The sequence below is a fragment of the Zasmidium cellare genome, assembly GCF_010093935.1.
Source record: "Zasmidium cellare ATCC 36951 unplaced genomic scaffold M409scaffold_48, whole genome shotgun sequence".
Classification (NCBI taxonomy): domain Eukaryota; kingdom Fungi; phylum Ascomycota; class Dothideomycetes; order Mycosphaerellales; family Mycosphaerellaceae; genus Zasmidium; species Zasmidium cellare.
The window spans coordinates 59,152-83,479 of record NW_022986992.1 but is presented as its reverse complement, the minus strand read 5'-3'; the positions used below and the strand labels follow the sequence as shown (position 1 = coordinate 83,479).

At 54.0% G+C, this 24,328-nt stretch overlaps 9 protein-coding genes across 9 annotated transcripts; 5 read left to right on the top strand and 4 right to left on the bottom strand.

Annotated features, from left to right (window-relative positions):
* Window positions 1–3: 3 nt before the first annotated feature.
* M409DRAFT_29065 (uncharacterized protein) lies at window positions 4–760 on the top strand (the record flags this gene model as incomplete). Its single annotated transcript, XM_033809294.1, has 3 exons — window positions 4–24; window positions 116–251; window positions 309–760. The coding sequence occupies 3 exons, from the start codon at window positions 4–6 to the stop codon at window positions 758–760; spliced, it is 609 nt and encodes a 202-aa protein (XP_033661331.1).
* Window positions 761–1,111: 351 nt separating this feature from the next.
* M409DRAFT_70409 (uncharacterized protein) lies at window positions 1,112–2,973 on the bottom strand (the record flags this gene model as incomplete). Its single annotated transcript, XM_033818715.1, has 4 exons — window positions 1,112–1,324; window positions 1,379–1,546; window positions 1,629–2,748; window positions 2,801–2,973. The coding sequence occupies 4 exons, from the start codon at window positions 2,971–2,973 to the stop codon at window positions 1,112–1,114; spliced, it is 1,674 nt and encodes a 557-aa protein (XP_033661330.1).
* A 3,174-nt stretch (window positions 2,974–6,147) lies between these two features.
* M409DRAFT_70408 (uncharacterized protein) lies at window positions 6,148–9,120 on the top strand (the record flags this gene model as incomplete). The annotated part of the gene is made up of 2 exons (XM_033818714.1): window positions 6,148–6,403; window positions 6,455–9,120. The coding sequence occupies 2 exons, from the start codon at window positions 6,148–6,150 to the stop codon at window positions 9,118–9,120; spliced, it is 2,922 nt and encodes a 973-aa protein (XP_033661329.1).
* Window positions 9,121–9,544: 424 nt separating this feature from the next.
* Window positions 9,545–12,536, top strand: M409DRAFT_70407 (uncharacterized protein; the record flags this gene model as incomplete). The annotated part of the gene is made up of 2 exons (XM_033818713.1): window positions 9,545–11,789; window positions 11,839–12,536. The coding sequence occupies 2 exons, from the start codon at window positions 9,545–9,547 to the stop codon at window positions 12,534–12,536; spliced, it is 2,943 nt and encodes a 980-aa protein (XP_033661328.1).
* Window positions 12,537–12,625: 89 nt separating this feature from the next.
* On the bottom strand, window positions 12,626–13,270 carry M409DRAFT_29061 (uncharacterized protein; the record flags this gene model as incomplete). Its single annotated transcript, XM_033809293.1, has 1 exon — window positions 12,626–13,270. The coding sequence occupies one exon, from the start codon at window positions 13,268–13,270 to the stop codon at window positions 12,626–12,628; it is 645 nt and encodes a 214-aa protein (XP_033661327.1).
* Window positions 13,271–14,193: 923 nt separating this feature from the next.
* M409DRAFT_70405 (glycoside hydrolase family 2 protein) lies at window positions 14,194–17,422 on the top strand (the record flags this gene model as incomplete). Its single annotated transcript, XM_033818712.1, has 6 exons — window positions 14,194–14,749; window positions 14,863–16,339; window positions 16,388–16,516; window positions 16,573–16,663; window positions 16,731–16,955; window positions 17,018–17,422. 6 exons carry the CDS (start codon window positions 14,194–14,196, stop codon window positions 17,420–17,422), a joined length of 2,883 nt encoding a protein of 960 aa, XP_033661326.1.
* A 379-nt stretch (window positions 17,423–17,801) lies between these two features.
* Window positions 17,802–20,432, top strand: M409DRAFT_70404 (uncharacterized protein; the record flags this gene model as incomplete). Its single annotated transcript, XM_033818711.1, has 1 exon — window positions 17,802–20,432. One exon carries the CDS (start codon window positions 17,802–17,804, stop codon window positions 20,430–20,432), a length of 2,631 nt encoding a protein of 876 aa, XP_033661325.1.
* Window positions 20,433–20,511: 79 nt separating this feature from the next.
* M409DRAFT_29059 (uncharacterized protein) lies at window positions 20,512–21,414 on the bottom strand (the record flags this gene model as incomplete). Its single annotated transcript, XM_033809292.1, has 1 exon — window positions 20,512–21,414. One exon carries the CDS (start codon window positions 21,412–21,414, stop codon window positions 20,512–20,514), a length of 903 nt encoding a protein of 300 aa, XP_033661324.1.
* A 362-nt stretch (window positions 21,415–21,776) lies between these two features.
* M409DRAFT_29058 (uncharacterized protein) lies at window positions 21,777–23,909 on the bottom strand (the record flags this gene model as incomplete). The annotated part of the gene is made up of 4 exons (XM_033809291.1): window positions 21,777–22,230; window positions 22,290–23,465; window positions 23,517–23,829; window positions 23,897–23,909. 4 exons carry the CDS (start codon window positions 23,907–23,909, stop codon window positions 21,777–21,779), a joined length of 1,956 nt encoding a protein of 651 aa, XP_033661323.1.
* Window positions 23,910–24,328: the final 419 nt, after the last annotated feature.

Here is a 24,328-nt window from a genome sequence, read left to right as displayed (position 1 = left end):
ACGATGTCGACCTTCGAGCCGGTGGTACGTTCGATCCTGACTCTGCGCTGCACGAGAATCGTCGCCCCGCGGTGTGCATGTGATGGATGAGGACACAGTGCTGAGACTATAACAGATTGTCATTGACGGCAAGGGCCATCTGCTCGGCCGTCTGGCCTCGACAGTGGCCAAGCAGCTCCTGAACGGCCAGAAGATTGTCGTCGTCCGCTGCGAGGCCCTCAACATCTCTGGGGAGTTCTTCCGCGCCAAGCGTACGTCCAGCACATCCCCACGCACGAACCGCGCACAAATTAACACATTGCATGCAGTGAAGTACCAGGCCTTCCTCCGCAAGCAGACCCGTTACAACGCGACCCGTGGTGGCCCATGGCACTACCGAGCCCCCGCCAAGATGTTCTGGCGCACCGTCCGCGGCATGATTCCTCACAAGACTGAGCGCGGCGCAAAGGCCCTCGAGCGCCTCAAGACCTTCGAGGGTGTCCCACCACCATACGACCAGAAGAAGCGCATGGTCGTCCCACAAGCTCTCCGTGTCCTGCGCCTCAAGCCAGGCCGCAAGTACTGCACCGTTGGACGTCTGGGTCACGAGTTCGGCTGGAAGTACCAGGACGTCGTTGCACGTCTCGAGGAGAGACGGAAGGTCAAGGGCCAGGCATACTACGAGAAGAAGAAGGCGGCACGCAAGAACTTGGCCGAGGCGAAGCAGAACGCTGCCATTCCCGACAAGGTGAAGCAGCAGCTGGAGCAGTACGGATACTAGATGGGGTGTTTCTCGCTTGAGGCCGTGGTGCCTCATGGCTCTGCATGATCATTGAGGGACAGCTGCATCTGGTCTGGCGGCTGCGGTTACGGGTTCAGCAGTTCAGGCGTTCAGATAGCGTCGAAACGTCGCAAAAGGGTTGAAAACGTATTATGAAGTCTCAAAAGAAGAGCTGTAACTTTCCCACCGAACATCATCGAGGATGTCCCATATGATGTAGTTCAGGCCACGCTACGGACAACCATTTGCAGCACATGAGCGAAACCCGTCCCATTCCCCAAGCACTATGAAATGCCTCCTGAAGTGGCCAGATTGCTTTCCATTGCTATACGTATCTACATTTGTGTGTCACTACCGAGTGCCAGCAGATCCACACTCCGGAAAATCCGTCTCCGTATTGTAAGTACAACTCTCATCCACCACCTCCATCTGAATCGTCGAATTGTCATTCTGATAAGTACTCCTCGCCGGCCCAACACTCACATACCCTTCCACACTCTCCTCTCCCGTAGCAATATCCGTCTGCTTCAGCATTCGTTCAAACAAGGTCAACGCAGCTAGGGGCTAAAACAAAAGCACGTCAGTCAAAATCCAGAAACTGCGACTGGAGGAACATACCTTGTAGAAGGGGACTTGATGCCCAGCATCATAGATCCTGACGAAACTGTATTTCCCAGACTGCTTGACGACGCCGTGGACCTGGCCGTCGGACGTCGTGAGGTTCTCGTACCCGGCGCCGGACCAGCCTGGCGCGTCGATGGAGGTGGCGACGGCTTCGACGCCGATCTGCTCATACGCATCATCATAAGTCAGTATATCTTCATAGAACGATGATAGGTTGGGAAAAGCAAGAAGAGTGTAATCTAACCCAACTGCACATATAATCCGCATCGCCATTGTAGTGCACGACGTACACCCCCTCGTCCACCAACTTCTTGTTCTTAGCTGGGATATCGAAAACCCTCGCGTCGTCGCCCGTAGTCCCAAACGCCGTGGCGACGGTTCCTGTCCCGAGGTTCGTGACGGAGTAGGAGAAATTCGTGAACGCGCCGATCGCCTGCTGGACCTCCGGGCGGTTGAGGTAGCTCACCCAGGTGGTAGGCGGGAAGGGGTTGGGAGAAAGGTATCGCAGGTCATATTCGTCCCTGCCGGTCACGGTATCGTAGAGGTACTCGACTTCCTGGTAGCAGAGGTTATCTGCCGCGGAGCAGATCCCGTCGTCGCCACGGGCGTTGCAGTCTAGCAGTTGGTCGAGGCAGTTTCCTTCGCCGTAGAGGGCGTTGTAGAGCTGGGCTTCGGAGGAGGTGTTGAAGGGTTTGAAGTTCCAGTTGTTTCCTGGGGAGACGGTGAAGTTATAGTGGGCTTGGAATTGCGTGATGGGGTCGAACCAGCCGTTGCCGACTGCCACGGAGCGGAGGTCGCTTTGGGTGGTGCCGGCTGTGTTCAGGGCGTTTTGTGAGAGGATATAGTCTGCGAAGATGGGGCCGTAGTGCCCGCCGTAGCTTTCTGTGGCGAGGTGGATGCCGTTGCTGGAGTACTGCGGGAATGCACCGGTGAAGCCTTGCAGAGCGGCGTAGAAGTCTGGTGCTGCTGAGGGAGTTGAGTTGGCTGTCAGGCTTGCGTTTGCTGATGAGAGCGTGCCGCAGGAGTCAGCTGGGGCGTAGTCAGGGCAGGTCGCATCTGGAAGTGTGACTATGTATCCATCCGCGGATGTGTATGCATTGAGTGGGATTGAGTAGCTGAAGCCCGTGTCTACTGGCTGGTCCAGGTAGAGCATATTGCTGGAATTGCTCCAAGAGTACTCATTGTACTGCAGATTGCCATCGTAATCTATCGAACAAGGCCCGTTCTCAGAGAAGAGTCCGACCAGTGAAGGATCGCCAGGGCCTCCATTGATCCAAATGGTAAGAGGTGCTGTTGTAGGATCCTGGTTGCGGGCCTCGAAGAACCAGAAGAAGAGATGTCTATCATCGGCCACATCGATATAGCTGCATCTTCGTGAGCTATGTGTTCGGCAGAGGCATTCTTGACTTTCCCTACCCAGAATAGCTCTTCACTCCTTCGACCGTCTCGCAGATCCCACTAGGAACCTCCTTGTACCTCACAGTGTAGCCAGCTGATCCTTCTTTGCTGGTTAGGTCTGTCGGAGCATTGATAAACTGTGCCAAAGTCCCAGGCAGTAAGACCGCCGCAGCGGACAAGTACGTCTTCATTCTTGCCAACGCCTCTGTACTTCACGAGGCAGAAACGCTTTTTCAGTAGGAAAATATCAATCCAAGCAAGGAGAGCTCGTACAACTACCTTCATACACAATGGCGCTCACCAACAACCTACCCTGTTAGCTGTCTTGCCACGCGGTGCAGTTCCCATGCGTTCCACGACCGCAAAATCTTTGTTCGGAAGCACCGCTATCATTCATCTCCGCGAAGGACAGGGACGACTGCCTCGACGATTTGTTCGGTTCGAACAGCAACCCAGCTAGCGTGCGAGTATCGAAGCGGTGTTCTGCTGGCGCTGGAGCGGATTGCGGAGCCAGAATATACAAAGCATGCAGTAGAGGCGTGCGGAATACAGCCTCGTTGAAGAAGGTGGAAAGGTGGGAAAGGTGAGTAGCCGTCGACCATGTCTCTGCGGCATGGACAATGCCCAATGGTGTTGAACCGTCTTTTTCGTGCCTTCCCCGCTGTGATGCAAACAGTCGTGCAGACCCATGTGCTCGACCAGGTTCGGGTAAAATCTCGCTTGCCTCGTGCCGGACGGTTCTCCCGAAGGGGATTAAGACATCGCTAAGGCAGAGAAGGGACGGGCGGAAGATGTTCTAGAAAAGATTGAGAGCAGGGGTGTTGCAATCGCCTCGGAGGTGGATGCGGTGAGGCATGTCTCAGGCATCGTTCTTGTGCCACTGTGCCACTGTGCCACGATGCCAATCTTTGGGACTGTCATGCCAAGCCAGGTGGTTGTCCAAGACGTGGAGTTGGATTCAGTAAGAAGAGCGTTTAGGAGCCAATATGTCTGAGAACTCGACTTTGCTTGGGTCTTGTGCTCCAGTATGCCGTGCCACTGTTGAAGCTGCGGCGTGGGTCAAGAACACAATGGGTAGGCTTTCAAAGATGTGTAAATCGTCTTATTGAAATACTTGGCAGGAAGAAGGCATCCCCACTACTGAGACTGTTGGAAGGTCAGCTATCTCCTCAGCAATACTGGCAAGCTGTAGGTATCGTTGTGACATATATTCTCCTGCTGAGATAGAGAGGCACATGTACGTCAGTAGGCGACCTATCTTTCAATCGCAAATGCCTTCTCATTCTTGCAAGGCCGACAGCCGTCATACCTTGGTGCTCAGGGCGTGGCAGCCAACCTCTGGGCACCATCTTCAAGCTGCCCCAGATACATTCTTGGGATAAATTTTTAGGCAGTTGTCTTGGTGAACTTTCCCAGGCCTTGACTGTTTCGACATTGCCCAATGTAACCAGCCGAAGTCAATAGTCGTAAAGGCCTCTCTGGATAACTTGGTCGAATTGCTGGCCTGAGGACAGGAGTCGTTGCCATGACACATCAAGCCGACCTGGGTGATTTCCGTATCGACACGCTGCGAACCGTACGAACCACGCGGATGCAATAATGACCACAACGTCGTGGCACAGCTGGTGTCGGTTCAATACCGAACGCCGCGGAAAGTATGACCCCATCAGGACATTACTCATGTCGCAATGGTGACCATAGTTGGGTCTTGCATTTGTTTCGGCTGGACTCCGGTTGACTTTTTGCTATGCGATCTCTGCTGTGGATGAGCCGTCATTGTCAACATCCACGCCATTAATAATGAACCAAGGCATGTGGAGCAAGACACGACATGCGAAAGAAGGGTGCAGGTCGATAGCCAACGTCCAATTGGACAGGCCATTCAAGTACCAAGCGATGCCCAGACATCGGCCGAGAGCAATTCTTGCCCCGACCCAGCAATCTCATGCAATGAATCCAGGACCAGGCCACGACGGCATTGCACGAAGGATTGTTGTGCAGAACCAATACGAGAGCATACGGTGTGACTGACCGGTGCAGTACGGAAGACTGCGAACCGGAATTGCAGCACAAATGTCTCATCAACGCGGCGGACTCTCTACGTAGCTCTATCCCTGGAGGCCTTGCTGCGCCGGCCGAATGAGAGAGACTGCCGCTTCGAGAAGTTCAATCGACGCCGCTAAGCATGGCGACGAGACTCTTTGATCTGCGTGTGGCGCTCTTGGCTCTCTGTCAAAGTTGGTGATGGTGTGCCTCCAGATTGAGCGCGGAGATGGGCTCCATGCGAAGGCCACGCAACGCAACTCCTGACCGCGTGGACAGACGCAAGGGCGATGGTATCGCGGAATGATCAGTGATACATACATACCATTCACTCGTCCATTGCAGGCCTCGCGATGTTTATGTACGGTCGCCACGCTGCTGCGGCATCTGGCATCGATAGCCCTGGGTCTGTTATTTCAGGTGTGGTGGAGTCGCGAGTCGGGTGGACTTTACACGCAAACGCCGACCCAAGGCCCACCGATATAGGCAGTTGGAGTGAGCTATGCCTGGTCAGGCCAGGAGGCGCGTCCTATCGCGGGGCCATAGAATATTGATTACGACATGCGTATGCGCCAGGAGGCAGGAGAACAGGCGGAACGGACGCTTTGCGCGGAAGTGCACTCGCTGCAGTGGCCGGAGAAGCGTGGTAGTGCAAGGCACAGCCAGCAGGAGGAGCAGCGATGGGTGGAGTGTGTCCAGGGCGCGGGCCAGGAGTGTTTGCTGGCTGGCTTGGCTGATGGCATGCAATCGAGCGAAGCATTGTGGGGTGCCGGCGGCGCCTAATATGGGTGTGCAGCGCAGAGCAGCGAGGCACTCAGGCAGCGAGGGAAACTGTGGGATGATGATGGCCGTGCGAGGCTCGTGAAGCCAACCGCTCGCTCGTTTCTCTCGCTTCTGCGCTCGCATTCCCTCGTCCGCCGCCGCCGCCGCCCCTCCACATCATAAACAGCCTCTGCCGCTGCCCTCGTCCACTCTCCTTCGGGCGAAGAAAGGCCCGACCACTCCCTGCCTCGCTTCTGTGCCACCCAGATCCACCTGCCTCGCGGGATCGCCACAAGGCTGAGGCCAAGCATCGCGCGTCTGCAACTCGCCGAACTTTTGGTTACATTGAGGGTCCTCGAACTGGCAACGACCGGCGCCAAGCGTCTCTTTACATCACTCCCCAGAGCACTCGCCGTCGTCTGCTCACAAATATTTTCCGCCTCTTAATCCACCCACCCGCCCGCTCCAGCTCTGCCTGAGGTTTCTGTTCAATGCCTGGACTCGTCCCTTCATAGCATCATCCCTTTGAGAACGCTTGCGCCTGTCGCTTTCGGAAGGTCATGGAACATGCTTCACCAGAAGAGTACGACGACCACGCCAGCGACGCTGAGTCGGCCGGCGACGACCACGATGTCAAGCTCGAGTCCGACGCCTCGCCTGCTGCCACTGGGAGTGCCGTGAGCAAAAATGCGCCGGCTGTCAAAGCGCATCTGCAAAAGCGGCGGAGAGTCACCCGCGCGTGTGACGAATGTCGGAGGAAGAAGATCAAGTGCGACGGCAAGCAGCCCTGCACACACTGCACGGTCTACAGCTATGGTGAGGAATCAGAAGATTGAAAAGATGCTCGATTGGCTAATGTCTCTCCAGAATGCACCTATGATCAACCATCCAATCGACGTAGAAACCCCGCGCCCCAATATGTTGAGAATCTTGAACATCGAGTGCACCGTGCGGAGTCTTTGCTACACATCCTGATCCCAAACCTCGACCTGAATGATCCTGGCATCGACGCAGCGGTTGCTCAAGGTTGGATCCCTGGCGCACCGGGCAAAGGCCACCCCACAGCTGCACAACCACCAACACCGGCGCGGCCTCCTCCAGCACCAGCAGCCGCAAATGCAGAAAAGAAGCCTGATACCAACCTGGAGTCAATGGTTCGCGCTGTTGCCCAGCTTGACATGGATGAGACGGGTCATTGGGACTACCACGGCCACTCGTCAGGACTGAGCTTTGTAAGAAGGATGCGAGAGCAATTGGGCGATTTGATGGGTCCAGACACTCAAGCAACTCCATTTGTGAAGACAAGGCCCATGTCTCAGGTCCTTGACTCCCCCAAATCTTCCGCTGGATCGCCAATGGGTGGTGACCTGTCTTCTGTGACTGCTCAGGACCTACCTCCAAAGGACATCGCTCGAACTCTCTGTGGACTTGCTATCAACGACGCCGCTGCGCTCTTGCGCATGGTACATCAACCAACGTTCTGGGCCAGCTTCGAACGCTTGTACAACATGTCACCTGACCACTACACCAACGAAGACAACACCTTCCTGCCCTTGTTCTACAGCGCACTCGCACTAGGCTCCCTGTTTGGAAAGGATACTAACGATGACCATTTGCATCGAGAAGGATACGAAACCGCAATCCAGCAAGGCTTCTCCTACTTCAAGATTGCCCGACAGATGATGGACATTGCCGATTGCAGAGACCTATCTTCCATCCAAGCAGTCGTTTTCATGATACTGTTCCTACAGTCGTCAGCCAAGATGTCGCAATGCTACGCATATGTTGGTGTCGCCTTGCGATCGGCACTTCGGATGGGATTGCACCGCGCTGCGGCTGGGAAGTTCGATCCTGTCGAAGCAGAGACTCGCAAGAGGGTGTTCTGGATCGTACGGAAGATGGATGTCTATGTTGGCGCAATGCTTGGACTGCCCCAGACTTTGAGTGACGACGACATCGACCAGGACTTTCCTGCAGAGGTTGACGATGAGTACATCACCAGAGACGGCGTACTGCCAATGCCGGACGGAGTTGTATCATTGATGACGGCTTTTAACTCCCACACTCGCCTGGTCCAGATCCTCCAAAAGATCGTTCGCAAGATCTATCCAATAAAGGTGCAGAGCCCACAGAGTCCTGGGGACAAGTCATACTCGATCCCGTTCTCGACCATTCGCGAAATCGAAAGCGATCTGGAGGAATGGAAGAACAACCTGCCGCCCATTTTCAGTCCCTGCGAAGCGCCAGCTCGCTACACGAGAATACAACAGCTCCTCCGCCTCTCGTATGCCCACGCCCAGGTTCTCTTATATCGGCCCTTCTTGCACTTCACTGCAATGGACAAGAGGTCAAAACCCGTCGATCAAAGAGCTTACGCCTGTGCTGCATCTTTCGTCAACGTCTCGCGGAACATCGTCCACATCGCTTCTCAGATGAATCAAAAAGGTCTTCTCAATGGTGCTTTTTGGTTCATCATGTATACAAACTTTTTCTCCATCCTCGCGCTGGTGTATTTTGCAGCAGAAAATCCGGACAATCCCACTACGGAGGCAGTGATGAAAGACGCCATTGAGGGCAAGGACGTCCTCGCGGCGCTGGCAACTCGAAGCATGGCGGCTGATCGATGTACGGCGACTCTGAACATTGTCTTCTCGCGGCTTCCAACATGGATGCGGGAGGGCAAGCAAAACCCGGGGATCACCAAGAAACGGCCATTTGATCAGAGTACAGGTGCTTATCCGCCAGCGCACGTGCAGGCTTCGCGTAGCCACCCTGACGTCTCCAGCGGTGGACAGGATCTTTTGCAGAGTGGCAAGCGAGCAAATACGTATCCCAACGGGCCTATGGCAGCAACTACGAACGGTACTTCGTCTCCCTTTGAAAGCTCCTGGTCGCAGTCTGCTTCTTCGTATGGGGGCCCACAGACGCCAACGACATCAACCTTCGAGACGGCGAGTTATTCGTCAGCAAATCAGAGGAGTGTATCGCATCCCCAAAGTAATGGCATGCCTTCGCAGTATGCTGTACCGCCGAACTTTGCGAACCCGCAGCTCACGGATCTGTCGTCGATGATGTTTCCAACTGCGGATGAGCCTTTTGTCTACCCAAACCAACCACTGACGACGTTCGAAAACAATCAGTACGCCAAACAGAACTCCTATATGAACGCCCAGCACCCCTACAATGGTGCCGAAGCAGCAAGTCCTGCAGGGTCACAAACAAGAGGTCGGGACGAAAATATAGAGGCTCAGTTCTTCGCGCTGCCGCCATACATCAAGCAGGGTCACCAACAACAGGCGATCCCACAACACATGCATCCCCAAGCACGCGGCATGGCCTACTCTCAAGCCATTCCGTACTCCAACGGACAGCCCACGAGCGCCGCGCAGGCAATGCAGATGCCCAATGGCAACTGGGCGGGCCAGCAACAGCCATACCAGCAGGACATGTCGAACATCAACATTCAAGACCTCTTTGGCGGCACAGAATGGAATCCAATGTTTCAGCACCCTGGATACCAGGCTCAACGATGAAAGGTAGAGAGATTGGATGGGGGTTGGGGCTCCATAGAGCGGCATTGAACGGCTTGGCATTGTAACGAATAACGAGATACCCATTGAAAGCGTTGAGGCGTTATGAGGGAAGGATAGGGCGTGATAGACAGGATCGATGGCGTGCGGTGAGGTGGACTTTGTGTTTTAGATGTGAAGATCAGCAGAGCATTAAAAGTGTGAGCCAAGAATACACTGTTGCATGTATGACTACCATTCCCAGACATCTCTCTCGGTACTGCGGTATTCACTATCGGTAGTCGATAAGACGAGCGCATGACCTGTTGGAGGAGGAGGTGGTGGGGGAACTTGCAAAGTCGAGCTCATCTTCAACAGCTGCTGCAAGCCGAAGCATCCAGCACCACTCACGAGCTGCTACAACCGTCCTGCAGACGCCCTCAATTCGATGGCCCGCACTCGATCCCTGAATCCATTCCTCTTCTTCCCAGCCCAGGTCACCATCCTCACCTCGATCGTGTACATCGTCCTCTTCGCAGTGGTCATCTGGGTGGCAGAAACCGTCCCCGCAGCGCCCTCGAACAAGACGCCCGTGGCTGGTGTGAACCTCACCGAAGCTTGGTTGGACCTCGAGAATATCACCAATGGCCTCTACCACCCATGGGGCTCCCGCGCGAACGAGCAGGTGCGGGAGTACTTGCTGAAGAAGATTGAAGAGATCGGAGAGAGGAACGAGGTCGAGAGGAAGACGATATACGCCGCCAATGGCACGTTCACATCCGAGACGGAGGGCGTGAAGGCTCTGAATATCTTTGCCAGTGACAGCTCGAATTTCACGGGTAGTGATGGCTGGACGAAGAGGCCGACGACGCTGTATGGCGAGAGTGAGAACATCCTGGTGTATATCCGTGGTCAAGAGGACGCGGAGGGGGACTGGTGGAATACAACTGTGCCGTACAGGGGCTCTAGTGGAGTCCTTGTGAATGCGCACTTTGACAGTGTTCCTTCAGGGCTTGGGGCTACGGATGATGGGGTGGGAGTTGTTACGATCCTACAGCTCATCTCGCATTTCACGCAACGGGGGAATCAGCCTAAGAGGGGAATTGTGGCACTGCTGAACAACGGTGAAGAGAATGGCTTGTATGGAGCGAAGAGTTATGTTCGACATCCACTGTCGCAATTCCCGCATACGTTCTTGAATCTGGAGGGCGCTGGAGCTGGTGGCCGAGCAATCTTGTTTCGATCCACCGATGCAGAAGTGACATCCTTCTACGCTAAAAGTCCGTATCCATCTGGAAACATAATCAGCGGAGATGGATTCAAACGTGGCTTCGTGCGTTCTGGCACTGATTATACACCCTTCACGGAGGAGCTGGGGATGCGAGGGTTGGACGTGGCATTCTACAAGCCTCGTTCACGATACCACACCGATGAAGATGATGTGAGGAATACAAGCCCTGACTCCGTCTGGCATATGCTTTCGTCCGCCCTGGCTACCATGCAAGCTCTGACTTCATATGATGGGAAGGAGTTTGAGGGCACGCCGGATAAGAGAGGGAGACTGGTTACTGGTACAGGCAGCGATGCCGTCTGGTTCGATGTCTTTGGTCTGGGCTTTGCTGTGGCGAAGCTCAGCACTCTCTTCGCGCTATCTGTGACTTTGCTCGTTGCAGGCCCCGTCATCTTGATCATTCTCGAGGTTCTTATCCGAAAGAGCGACAAGTGGTATCCGTTCGCTGGCAAACGCTACCTTCGGTCATCCGACGATGACGAGGCAGTGCGACTTCATGGTCGACGAGGTTTCTTCCGTTTTCTGATGGCCTTCGTACTTGCGACGGCGGTCACCGTATTGCTGGGGTATCTGCTGGCAAAGGTCAACCCGCTCATCGTCTATAGCAGCGAGTATGCTGTGTTGGCGATGTATGGCAGCGCCTGGTTCGCGGTTGCTTGGTTCGTTCTCAAGGGGGCATCAAGCATCAGACCTACCGCACTTCAGCGTATGTTCGTTCTGATCTGGCTTTACGTCCTCTCCTGGGTCTTGCTGGTCTTGACGACTGTGGGCGAGAATAACCTACATCTCGGCAGCGGTTACTTCTTCGTCATCTACAACGCTTCCGTATTCGTGGCTTTGCTGATTTCGTATCTCGAGCTCTTCGTGCTACCGAATGTTCAGAAGTACGTTGAACATGTGCTTGGCGTGCAGGGAGACGCGGCTTCTACGAGACCTGGCAGCCGATCGTCAAGAAACCTCTTGGACCAGGGCGACAATGCGAATGACGATGGAGAAGCGACTGAACGAACATCACTCCTTCGCGGCAGGACGAATAGGACAAATCAGAACACATTCACTGGCGTGAGTCGACGACGAGCAGACCGAGATGAAGTTCCGGACGATGTGGACGACCCGTATTTGAGCAAGCACTACATTGATGAGCAAGCATGGTCCAGCTCTCTGCCGCAGTGGACGTGGCTTCTGCAGTTGATTTTCTTGGCGCCTATCAACATCATCATTGTCGGCCAGATCTTGCTGTTATTGACAGCTTCGATTAACCAGACGCCCGCGGATGGCAATGCGGTTTTGCCAGTGTACCTCTTGACGGCTGTGCTGACCGTTCTCTTGCTCTTGCCACTAACGCCCTTCCTGCATCGGATTACGTTTCATGTTCCGACTTTCTTGTTCCTTATCTTTCTTGGTGAGTAGGCAATCTTCTTGAGGGGTTGGAGCAAAACTAACGATGGTAGGATGCTTAATCTATAATCTAGTCGCCTTTCCATTCTCCAGAGAAGCTCGACTAAAGTACTTCTTCGTTCAAGAAATGGACCTGGACAGCGGCGTGAACAATGTCACACTGCTCGGAGTTGATGGCTTCTTGCAAGACATTATCGAAGAGTTTCCTAGTGCTGCCGCTCAGAAGCTAAATTGTGCTGAGACAGCCGTGGCCAACAGGAACGGACTCGCAGAATGCAGCTGGCATGGTCTTCCACCGAATGTCGTTCCAAGGAAATACAACGGTCTTCCATCGAATTCCACCCACAAAGACTGGATCCACTTCAACGTGACGAAACATGGCAACTCGGCGTCATTCAGTCTGCAAGGACAGAAGACCAAGATCTGCCGTTTATACTTCGACGACCCAGTTTCCAGCGTCGCTGTGGAAGGCGGGGCATCCGACGACCGGCAACCGAACGTCCCAGAAGGCGGCAGCAACCAAGTACATCTTTTCTCTCGAACCTGGGATAAGACATTCCGAGTGAACGTGACCTGGGACGAGGCTCAGGCGAAGGGCCAGACAGGTCGGGTAGCGTGTTTCTGGAGCGATGCGAACCAGCCTGGGACCATACCTGCGTTTGATGAAGTACGTCGATTCGAGCCGGTGTGGAGCGCCGTGACCAAGCAGGAGGATGGGTTGTTCGAGGGTTGGAAGGCGTTCTCGATATGAGGCCGTGCCTTTGTTTGAATCAGAGTTGGCGTTGTTTTACCATGCACAGTGCATAGCGATGGAGTCGTCGGATAGCGAATGTAATGTCTTCATGTGAAATGCTCCTCCGCGTGGCGAGACACGGCTATCTCATCGCCTTCGAAGAGGCCACAAATTGGACACTTCGCCGTCGCAGTCGTAAAGCCCACCTCGTTGCCTCGCGTTGAAGTCTCCCCGTCCTCATCAGAAGACGGGAACTGGATATAATCCGCCAGCGTCCTTGGTGGAGGTCCATCCAGCGCATCATCCTCGCCACGCTCCAACTCCACCCTTCGCCCACCACAACCACCACCACCAGCGTGCGCACCCCCTACCTTCGCAGCAGAGCCACCGCTACCCCCACCCGCACCAACCATCCTCTGCACCCTCCCAACCCTTCCATCGCTAAGCCGCACTTTAATCCCTCGAGGATGATTTCCTCGAGTCAGGAGGTCTTGCACGACGCCTTGGACTTCGCGGCCGGTGGGTTGGTCTTGTTTGAGGACTATGGAGACGGATGTGCCGGGGAGGACTTGGGTTGTGGTGGGGACTGTGGTGGGATAAGGGGGGCGGGGGGTGTTGTGGCCGCCACCCCGGGTTTGGCCTCGATTGTTGTTGGAGTGGTCTCCTCGAGCTTGGCTGCTTTGGCCTCCTCGAGAGCTGGTTTGCCCACCGCCGCGATTCGGGCGCTGCTGGCGGTTCCGGGGTCTGTTCATTCTCGCAGTTGACCGGGATGTTTGGAGGATGCGTGTGAAGCGAAGTCCCATGCAGCAGGCAAGTTGTTGGTACGAGTTGAAGATCGCCAAAGTGCTTGAAGTTCTGAGCCCCTCATTCTGATTGGCCATATCTCGCGAAAAGTGGGCCCACTGTTCCTGACTACACCTCCTCCTTTCTGTCGCACAATCCTTCGAACTGCACCTTTTAGTCTTTCCTTTCTGCCGCATGACTACTAGTACACCTGCATCATGCAATGGCATCCGACGTGGAGAGAGGATTCGAGCGAGGCGTTCCACATGTCCGCTATTCGATCGCGAGTTTGTACCTGCATGCGGGCAGTACTGTGTTCTTTCGAGCCTCTCGTGGTGGCAGCTTTGGGGAAAGGCAAGCCACGGACATGTTGGCAAACCAGTAAATGAGTCCTTGTCGTCATAAGAGGTCAAAATTCGACTGAAAAGCACACCGGTGAACCATGCCCCGTCTTCTGCCTGAGACGGAGGCCTTTTCGCAGTGCCCTCCAAAATGAGGCACAGCGTAGCAAGCTTCAACCATCTGCGTGATCAACTCCTACCATGCAAGACAGACATACCTGTGGAGGTTGATGACCCGATTCTACCTTTCTGGGCGATCATCGCCTGCGAGGATGAAGCTTATGCTAGCGACTAACTCTTTAGAGGACTATACAGACTCTGCTTTTGACCTAATTCACAAGGCCAAGATTTCTGCGCGGCTACGGTGGAAGATGCTTGTGTGCGGGATCGTGGAGAGAAGCATTGGATGTGACATGCGAATTGCGGATGTCACTGTCGATACGAGGGCTGGATTGCCTGCGCAGCCGCGACATACATAGAGCCGTCTACCCTCTGGAGTGGTCTCAGGCCATGCTACATCGTTGAGGAGCATCTCCCGTGGTACAGAAAAGATGCAGATCACGGCTCTGCTCTGGTCGTGTTCTTTCGCAAGCCTTGCTCTCGCCCAATGGAACCACCGTGGATGGGGCGGCTGGCATCCTGGACCTGATCACAATCACAACAGCGATACGGCCAAAACAATCGATCTTACCGGCAACGGTTGGACACTACGAAGCCAAAACGGTAGTATTGAAGTGCCGGCCAGAGTACCTTCTCAACAGTTCTTGGACCTATATGCTGCAGGAGTCATTGGGGACCCTCTCTTTGGCCTCAACAATACCTATGAGACCTGGGTACGTGATCAGAACTGGACGTACTCCCGATCTCTTCGCGATGTCCGTGCATCGCCTGGCACGACCACTCTTCTTGTCTTCAAGGGCTTAGATACGTTCACAACCATCTCCCTCTGCGGCAAGCAAGTTGCATACACACAGAATCAGTGGAGACAATACGTCTTTGATGTTTCAAACATACTGCAGTCCTGCCGCGGCACGCCTCAGCTTTCTCTCAACTTTGGACCCGCTGTCAACGTCACCCACGAGATCAGCAAAGGACCGGAAGGAGACCGTAAGTCTTCTGAACCGCTATATACTGCCGGATGAATGCGATGATCACTGACTTCTTGATCATGCTAGCTCTTGTAAATGAATCCGACGGATGTAACGACAACCCTGGCTCAGAACTCAGCTGTAGGGTATATGCTAGAAAAGAACAGAGTGATCTTGGATGGGACTGGTCCCCGTCGCTAGCTCCTGCTGGACCGTGGCGCCCCATTTATGCAGTGCAACTGACCGGAAACGAGATCTATGTCAACAATGCCGCCATCGACATCTATCGGAAGGGGCAGCAGAACAATCTCTCACCTGATCAATCTCAACCATGGATATTCAATGCAAGCATCGACTTCACTAATCCATCCTCAGCCGGCTTCCACCACCGCGCTTTGCCACGAGAGACAAAGATGCAGCTGACTCTGACAGACGCTGGCGGCAGGCAGGTTCTACAACGGCAACTGAGCGGCGTATACAGTTCCGCCGAAACCGTGACCGGCAGTACTACGATAGATCCAGCCTCCGTGCAGCAGTGGTGGCCAAATGGGATGGGCGCTCAGACTCTCTATACTGCCAAGATCGATATCATCACCGACAACGGCCGCTTTGGACAACAAAGCACAATCGGCAGTGTCGAGCGTCGTGTGGGCTTCCGGACCATTGTTCTTAACCTAGGGGCCATAACCGACGAGCAGCTTGCCCAGGGCGTAGCTCCAGGTGCTAATTGGCATTTCGAAGTCAATGGAAACACCTTCTATGCTAAAGGCGCCAACATAGTTCCTCTCGATGTATTCTGGCCAGAGATTGACGATGCAAAAGTCACACAGCTTTTCACCCTTGCCAAGGAATCGAGCATGAACCTCATCCGTGTCTGGTCTTCCGGCGCCTATCTTGACGACTGGATCTATGATATAGCAGATGAGATGGGCATTTTGCTGTGGTCAGAGTTTGAATTTGCCAGTGCTGTCTACCCGGTCACTCCGCGCTTCCTGGAAGAGTATGAAGCAGAAGCCTACTACAACGTCCGCCGAATCAATCATCATCCCAGCCTTGCGCTGTGGGCTGGTGGGAATGAACTCGAGATAGTTGAGCTTGGCTTCTATTACGGCAAGCCTGAATTTGCCTACTATCAACAAATCCAGGAAGAGCTACTCATCAAATGCGTCTACGCCAATACAAAGTCAATCAGCTACATCCCATCCTCTACGTACAACGGGTACACCAGCATCGATTTCGACTCCGTCCGGCCTCTGACGAGTCGATATCGCAACACCTCGGGTCCAGACTACTACTACAACGACACCGATTCGTACAACTACGATGCTCCGACACTCTTCGACTTTAACACTTACCCTGTAGGGCGCTTTGCGGACGAATTCGGTTTCATCGCTATGCCGTCTGTACAAAGCTGGGAGCTCGAAGCAGCGGCTGATCAGTTGTACTATCCCTCCGATACAGTCATCAACCACAATCGACATTCAGGACTCAACTTTGGCGAGAGCGGGGATGCAATGCAGGCTTCCTTGGCTGGTCTTGCACAGATGACCCTTGGTGTAACGACGTATCTTCCGGTGCCTGATCTGCAGGATTCGAGAGCGAACTTCAGGTATGATGTTCATTTACAATGGCGAGAGCTGAGACTGAATAATCCTAGTGCCTGGTGCTACTCTACCCAAGTTGTGCAGGCAGATGCGATAGGACACCAGCTTGCGTTCTACAGACGCGGTTCTGGCTTGCCCGAGCGGCAACTTGGCTGTCTCTACTGGCAATTGAATGATGTGTGGTATGATTGAGAACCGTTCTGTATCGACATGACGAGTGGGCTTACCATTGTGGCAGGGCGGCACCGACTTGGTCAAGCGTCGAGAATACCGGTCGTCAGAAAATGCTCTACTATGTCGGCAAAGACTTGTACTCACCTGTCATCGTCGTAAGTTTTGCTGAAGAGCCAGTTGTGTGATAATGTCGTGAGACACATGCTAATATGCCTGGACCAGTACCCATACTACAATCGTAATACTACTGACCTGCAGGTTTGGGTGATGTCCGATCGTACGCAGGCACTTTCTGGAACGCTCTCTTACCAGTGGTTCGATTTCTCTGGAAAGCCACTCGCTGTAGGAGGTACAGTCACTATCGAAGGTCAGCAAAACACTACAAGTAGAGGCAATATGACGAACTCGAAACCCGAGACAATCAACTTCAATGTTGGTGCCATCAACGTAAGTGCGGACTGAAGGTTGACCGCATTTTATCAATTTTGCTGACTTCGTGGCTTCCACAGACCACACAAGTCTTGCACTATCCGAACCTCGGACAGACACTCGCCAACAGCAACGTCAACGCCTCGAATGCCGTCTTGTTCCTCTCCATCACCGCCGGCTCATACAAGCATAGTCAAGTCTTCCACCCTCTCTATCTCGGCCAGGCAAATCTGCAGGACCCAGGCCTCAAGCTCACAAACTCTGGAGGCAACTCTTGGACCGTCACTGCCACCAAAGCTGTAGCTGGATGGGTTTGGCTCGAGTACGATACGAATGATGTGTTGGGATACTGGTCTGAGAATGCGTTCTGGTTGAATAAGGGCGAGAGTAGGACTGTGACGTTTACTGTGTTCAGCGATGAGAGTGGAGGGCAGTGGCCAAGTACCGTGAGCGTGAGGAGTGTATATGACAACAAGCGATCGTAAAGGGTCTCTTCAGCAGAGAAGGAGGAAATGGGGATTCAGTCAAGATCCAGTAATCCAAATATACGACCACTTACGAACGGACATGGTATCAGGTGCCGTAGATCAACGATCGATAGGCATATACATATCATGTATCAGGAGCCTACTGTTATCCAAGTAATGTCTTGCCTCAACGGCACGTGACAGTGTTTTGTGATTGGTTAGCTTTCTCGGAAGCAGCCGCTCCGCTCCGAGCGTAACTTCAGTCACTTTTGACGAGTGGACTTCACAGATTTCTGGACAGTCCACTGAGGCGAGTGCTCTTCCGAGCCACCTCGACAACTCGCCAAAGACACTGAACCACATCACAACGAACGAAAAGTCAACATCACATTTCGACATGGCGGCCACGGTCCGGTCGGCAGTGCGACTGCCCACACCGGAGCCTGGCGATGTCGTCGCAGAGAGTAGCTCGAGAAAACGGAGCTCAGTATCGCGCTCACCCTCACCCCGCCGTGAGGCACCTTCCTTGCGACGAAGATCACGATCTCGCTCCCCGCCTCACAGAAACGGGCCTCTTCCTCGAGATGTCGACCGCGATCGCGCAAGAGAACGAGCTCGCCAGTTGGAGATGCGCCAGAGAGAGCAAGCTGAGCCAGCAAAGCCTCTCACTGATGCTGAAAAACAGGCAGCGGCAAAGGCAGAATATGACAAGCTGTTGAACATGCGCTCTGGAGGAACATACATCCCACCGGCCAGACTGAAGGCTCTGCAGGCACAGATCACGGACAAGACTTCGAAGGAGTATCAGCGTATGGCATGGGAGGCGCTGAAGAAATCGATCAATGGTTTGATCAACAAGGTCAACGTCTCGAACATCAAGCACATCGTCCCGGAACTATTCAACGAGAACCTTGTGCGTGGCCGAGGACTGTTCTGCAGGAGCATCATGAAAGCGCAAGCCGCTAGTTTGCCATTCACTCCGATCTATGCAGCCATGGTGGCTATTGTTAACACGAAGCTCCCGCAAGTTGGAGAGCTCCTAATCAACAGGCTGATCATACAGTTTCGAAAGGCGTTTAAGCGAAACGACAAGAGCGTCTGCCACAGCAGCACCACTTTCATTGCGCATCTGATCAATCAACAAGTTGCGCATGAGATGCTCGCAGCACAAATGCTTCTCTTGCTCCTGCATAAGCCGACAGATGACAGTGTTGAGATTGCGGTCAGTCTGATGAGGGAGGTGGGGCAACATATTGAAGAGATGAACTCGCAGATTGCGCTGGCTGTCTATGATCAGTTTAGAAGCATTCTCCACGAGGCGGACATTGATAAGCGAGTGCAATACATGATCGAGGTGCTGTTCCAGATCCGGAAAGACAAGTACAAGGATCATCAGGCAGTCAGAGAAGAGCTGGATCTGGTCGAAGAGGAGGACCAAATCACCCACCGACCAGGCCTAGATGATCAGCTGGTTGCTGAAGACGGTCTCAACATCTTCAAGTTCGACCCCGAGTATGAGGCCAATGAAGAGGCATACCGAAAGCTCAAGGCCGAAATCCTAGGCGAGGCATCCGGCAGCGAAGATGAGGGTGACAAAGACGGCTCGGACGAAAGCAGCGACGAGGATGAGGAGGATGCTGCTGACAAGGCCGTTGAGATCAAGGACCAATCGAACACGGACCTCGTGAACCTACGGCGTTCCATCTACCTCACCATCATGTCCTCTGGCGGCTTTGAGGAAGCTTGCCACAAGCTTATGCGTATCAACCTGCCAAGCGGACGCGAGGAGGAGTTGCCATCGATGATCATCGAATGCTGTAGTCAAGAGAGGACGTACAACAAGTTCTTCGGTCTGATTGGCGAGCGCTTCTGCAAGCTCAATCGTCTTTGGCAGGATCTTTTCCAAGACATGTTCGTCAAGTACTTTGAGACCATTCACCGATATGAGACGAACCGACTGCGTATCATCGCACAATTCTTCGGACACCTGCTGTCGGCCGATGCCATAGGTTGGCATGTCTTCCACGCTGTTCACCTGAACGAAGAAGACACTACCAGCTCAAGTCGTATCTTTGTCAAGATTCTCATCGAAGATCTTGCGCAAGGTGTGGGCATGAAGTCGTTGCAAGAACGCTTCAAAGACGATGCTCTCCAGCCCGCATTGGCAGGCATGTTCCCAACCGACAATCCTAAGAACACTCGCTTCAGCATCAACTTCTTCACAGCGATCGGCATGGGTGCGCTCACTGAAGGCATGCGAGAATGGCTCAAGAACATGCCCAAGCCAGCTCCTGCACCTCTACCAGTAGCCAGGAGTCCTACTCCCAGCAGCCGGGGACGCAGCGAAAGTGTCAGCAGTTACAGCAGCTATTCCAGCTACTCGCGCTCCGACTCCAGGTCGCGCTCCAGGTCACGCACTCCTCCAAGGCGGGGAAGAGGGAGAAGCTACACCAAGTCGCCTACGCCCAAAAAGGGTGGCAGGAACGATTCATACTCGCGGTCTCGCACACCACCTAGGCGACGAAGGTCTCCGTCTTACGACTCAAGATCGCCACCACCGAGAAGGGATAGGCGCGATGACGATAGCGTTTCTCGTAGCCCGCCGAGACGTCGTAGAGACAGCTACAGCGACGCCTCTAGGTCTCGTTCTCCACCTCGCCGGCGGAACTCACCTCCACGCAATAGCAACGGCCGCCAGCGCTCACTCTCGGACTCTCGCTCACCTCCTCCACGGCGAGGCCGCACGGAGTCACGCTCTGTGTCTCCGCCCCGACACAATGGTAAGGGCTCTTCGCCACCAAGGAAACGTGCCAGAAGCGCGAGCAGTTACGGGTCTCGTTCGCCGTCGCGCTCACCACCTCGTCGAGCACCAGCTGCGAAGAGGAGAAGGAACACCAGCAGCCCAGAATCGGTCCGGTCGAGGTCTCCTCCAAGACGCAAGGATGACAAGCCTGCACCAAAGCCCGCTGCTAAGCCTCAGGATGACATGTCCCACATCCATCCTAGTCGAAGAGGTCTAATGCGTTGATTCAAGCTCAACGATCCACGCAGGCATGATCAAAGTCCATAGGTTGGGTACTCCAGAATGAAAATATTATTTCAAGCCCTCAGAATGGTTCCATGCGATTCGTATGCGTCTTCCGATAAGTGCCTGCCGTGATCAGCTTGTTCGTCAAGTCGTTTCTGTACGTTGGATTGCTCTCCACCAATCGCCTCCAGTACATCCAAGCCTTTACTGCAGATGCCTTGTTCATCACGGCGCAATCTTTAGCTTCTTGCTCGTCAAGGAACTGGATCTTGAGCTCGCCCGAAGCAACGACCGAGAAATCGGTCGCGGACATTTGGATTTTGGCATTTTGTTGCGTATAGATGGCCCGATAGACAGCTTCCTCGACCGTCTCTCCCCATGTGTAGAATCCATGGCCTCGTTGGAGAAGGACCGTATAGTCGGGAAGAGCAGCATCACCGCTATGACTGGACTTGGAGGAATATCTCGCCAGGCCATCACCGAGGTCGTTCGAGTTGACAAGCATATTTCTCTGCATTGACAAGGACGACGAAGCTTCCAACTCATCGTACACATCTCCGATATCGAAGACTGGCACTTTCTTGCCAAGGAAACCTGCCATGTGAACGACAGGCCTTAGACCCACTCCACTAACTCCCACGGCCAGGACTACTGGGCTCGGACTGTAAACTACAGCATTCACCCCTGGGAACCTCTTCATAATCCCCGAATGGCAGAATCTCTCACTACACGGTTGCGCGCCGCTTTCACGGTCAACTGATTTCATTGGAGAGCCATCAGAGATGTTGTAGTGTGCGAGGTCCGTTTCATTGGCAATGAAGGCGGGCGATTGTTGGCCGGTCATGTAGAACTTCGAAGGATCTTCTGGGTCGCGGAGGGAGATGTGGCCGAAGGCGTCGACGAGGCCGTGGTGGTCGAGGATGTGGTTGGCTGTGATTAGTCGGGAGAGGGAGTCTCGAAGGGGTGCGTTGAGGTTGGCCATGGTTATTGTTAGGGTTGTAGGAACAGACGAATGCAGCCAGATCTTTCATATCCATGCGCACACCAGAGAACACAAGCCATGACGCAACATAGTCAGCAGGGTCTCCACATGGAGAAGAGCTCAAGAGCTCGAAGTCTAATCGGAAAGTGGGCTCGTTTGCGAGAGACATGATATGGCATTGGAGAAGCCATGGGCCAGAATTCATTCACTCGAAACCTTATGCCAAGAATCGTCGCCTTTTCACGGGCAAGCGATTTGTAGAATGCTACTGGACCGCTATACAACACCGAATATTATGCACAAGAATGATGGTCATCTATGATATCAGATCGTCTTCTTCATGAATCTCGTCGCGTTCTGCCTTAAAGCTTCGCCCTACCACCAGCAATAGATTCCCAGTCTCCCTTCGTAAATCGTACATACTTGTCAGATCCAGGCGGCAGCCAGAAGAGCTCGTCCTCGCCCGTCTTGCTGGGGTCAGCGCCCTCGTTCCTCAGTGCCACCTTCTGGTGCTTCAAGGTGCCAGTGATTTCGAACTCTTTCATCAGTCGCAGGAACAGGGGGACGGCGTATCGCGGTAGTCTTCTCCTGGCGTGGCTGGCAAGGTCTGCCCCTAATTGTCCATCGAGGGACTGGCCTTCTGTCAAGCCAATTGCGGCACATCCAGCTCGACCATCGTGGTTTGGCAGTTGGATACCGTACACGTTGGCCTCCTTCAAGGCAGCGTGGGATCCTAGAGCTTCGGAGACCTCAGCCGTGCTGACGTTCTCACCCTTCCAGCGGAAAGTGTCACCGATACGGTCGATGAACCACCATCTGTTCGATCGTCAGTTTGTATTCGTGGACAAGATCCAATCTTCCTTTCTTTAACTTACCTGCCGTCAGCGTCCCGTCTTTGTAGATCTCCACTACGGTACCAGGCGTCTCCTTTCTGAAAGACATCCTTGATGATTTTACTCGACGATGCCTTGTCGTTTCCGTAGTAACCCTGAAACTTGTCACTGATGTTGGCTGGGTCGAGCCAGTACAGGAGCTCTCCAGGTTCGTTCGTATCGGCCTTGATGCAAAAGCCAGTTTTTGGGTCCTTGAGCGGCGTGTCTGTCTCGTGATCATGCTTGACAATCACCTGTGTACCACCAAAGAGGGTCCTCGTAATCAGACCTTGTCTGCCAATGGCACCTCTGTAGAAGTCGTTGTTGCTGTACACCATGCTCGCTCCAGGCGCCTCGGTTGCTCCATAGAACTCGCAAACAGTAGGTATGGCGTATCGGTCTTTGAATTTCTGCCAAACGTCTGGTCGCATTCCATTGCCAAACGCCAGTCGAAGCTTGTGCGCCTTGTCCCATGGCGTGGGAGGGCTTGTCACGAGATAACGACACATCTCGCCGATGTACTGCATTACCGTGGCGTTGGTCTCTGTTACTTGCTTCATCTGGGTTCGCGGCGAAAACTTTTGGGCGACGATGGTAGCGCTCCCGAAACCCAGGGACTGACAGACACCCAGCAACGAGGCTGAAGAATGGTACAACGGCATGGCAGTAAAGTAGCGATCTTCTGCAGTCAGAGCTAGCAGCCGCGGGAAGAAGTACTCTCCAGAAATGGGCTTCGTCCACGATACATTGGCGGCTTTTGGCAGACCCGTCGTACCAGAGGTGTAGATGAGAATGGCAGCATCTTTTGCGAGGATCCCAGATCGCTCCGAATCTGGAGCTCTGTATGGCTCCAGAGCCAGAATTTGCGACTGGAGAGAAGGATCCAAGATGACCGTCTCGATTGCGCGGCCCTTCTCATCAGGTCCAAATTGCGACTTTGCTTCCTCCGTGAGAATGTCTGACAAGCCATGATCGAGCACCAGCAGTCTCGTGGTGGAGACCTTGACACAGTGGATAAAGGCATTGTCTTGCAGGTTGGAGTTGATGAACGCAGGTGATGCACCAAGCGACCACAACGCAAACCATATCCAGACAAATTGCTCCGAGTTGCGAAAGTCCATCGCGATTATCTCGTTCCTCTTGACGCCATACGTCTCTTTCAGCCATCTGGCGTACTGGCTAACCGGACGTTAGCTTTCAATCCTTGAGCGTTTCCTTATAATTACTCACAGCACAATATCGTATGCTTCACCCCATGTCCATTCTGTCTTCGCGTTCGGCTGCTCTTCATTCTTGGGTACCGCGAGGAAAGGTCGGTTGGTGAATTTCGGGTTCTTCGCGAACTCTTCGAATCTGTAGAACGAGTTGACTCTGTCCTGCTTCTCGAGCCTGCTGGTATACGCCTGGAAGGAAATGGCCGTGTAGACACCCCAGATGTCTGCGGAGAAGTGGTATTTTGCGTTTAGGTATGCTAGGATGGCCCCGGCGGCGGGCAAGGAATGGGTCAACGGTAGCTCTCTGAGGCTCCTGGGTAGCGGGATGCCTGTGATTGAACGGTTAGCTAGCTGCTGGGGCTTCCATGGCGAGCACGTGGAAGTGACCTAACGTACTAGGTATCTTCATGGTGGAGGTGTGTACAGCTCTCGCTGGTACGCATGAAGGACAACAGGAAGAGGAGAGGCATGGTAAAGGTAAGAATGGCACAGCTCTTCACAACTAATCGACTCGGGCGCAGCAGAGCCGATGCTTCTCCATGGTTTCCGCGCGCGCTCGTTCGTCGTACGCACGAGAGACTTCCGCCAGAACAGCCTGTGCCCGCCTAGCTTCTTGTCCCTGTCAATAACAGCCGAGGCTGGGGTCGACAGCCAATGACAGCCTCGTCGCGAGCCGTGGCTTGCGCGATACTTCTTGCTCCAAGTGCTGCGTGTGCGTCGCGACATCCACCTCTTCGTCGTTGTGTCTGACTCGCATGGGTCTCGCATGTCATCGTACCCGACTGCCACATCTGGCGCTCGGATAGTTCGCTTACAATCCTCTGCTGG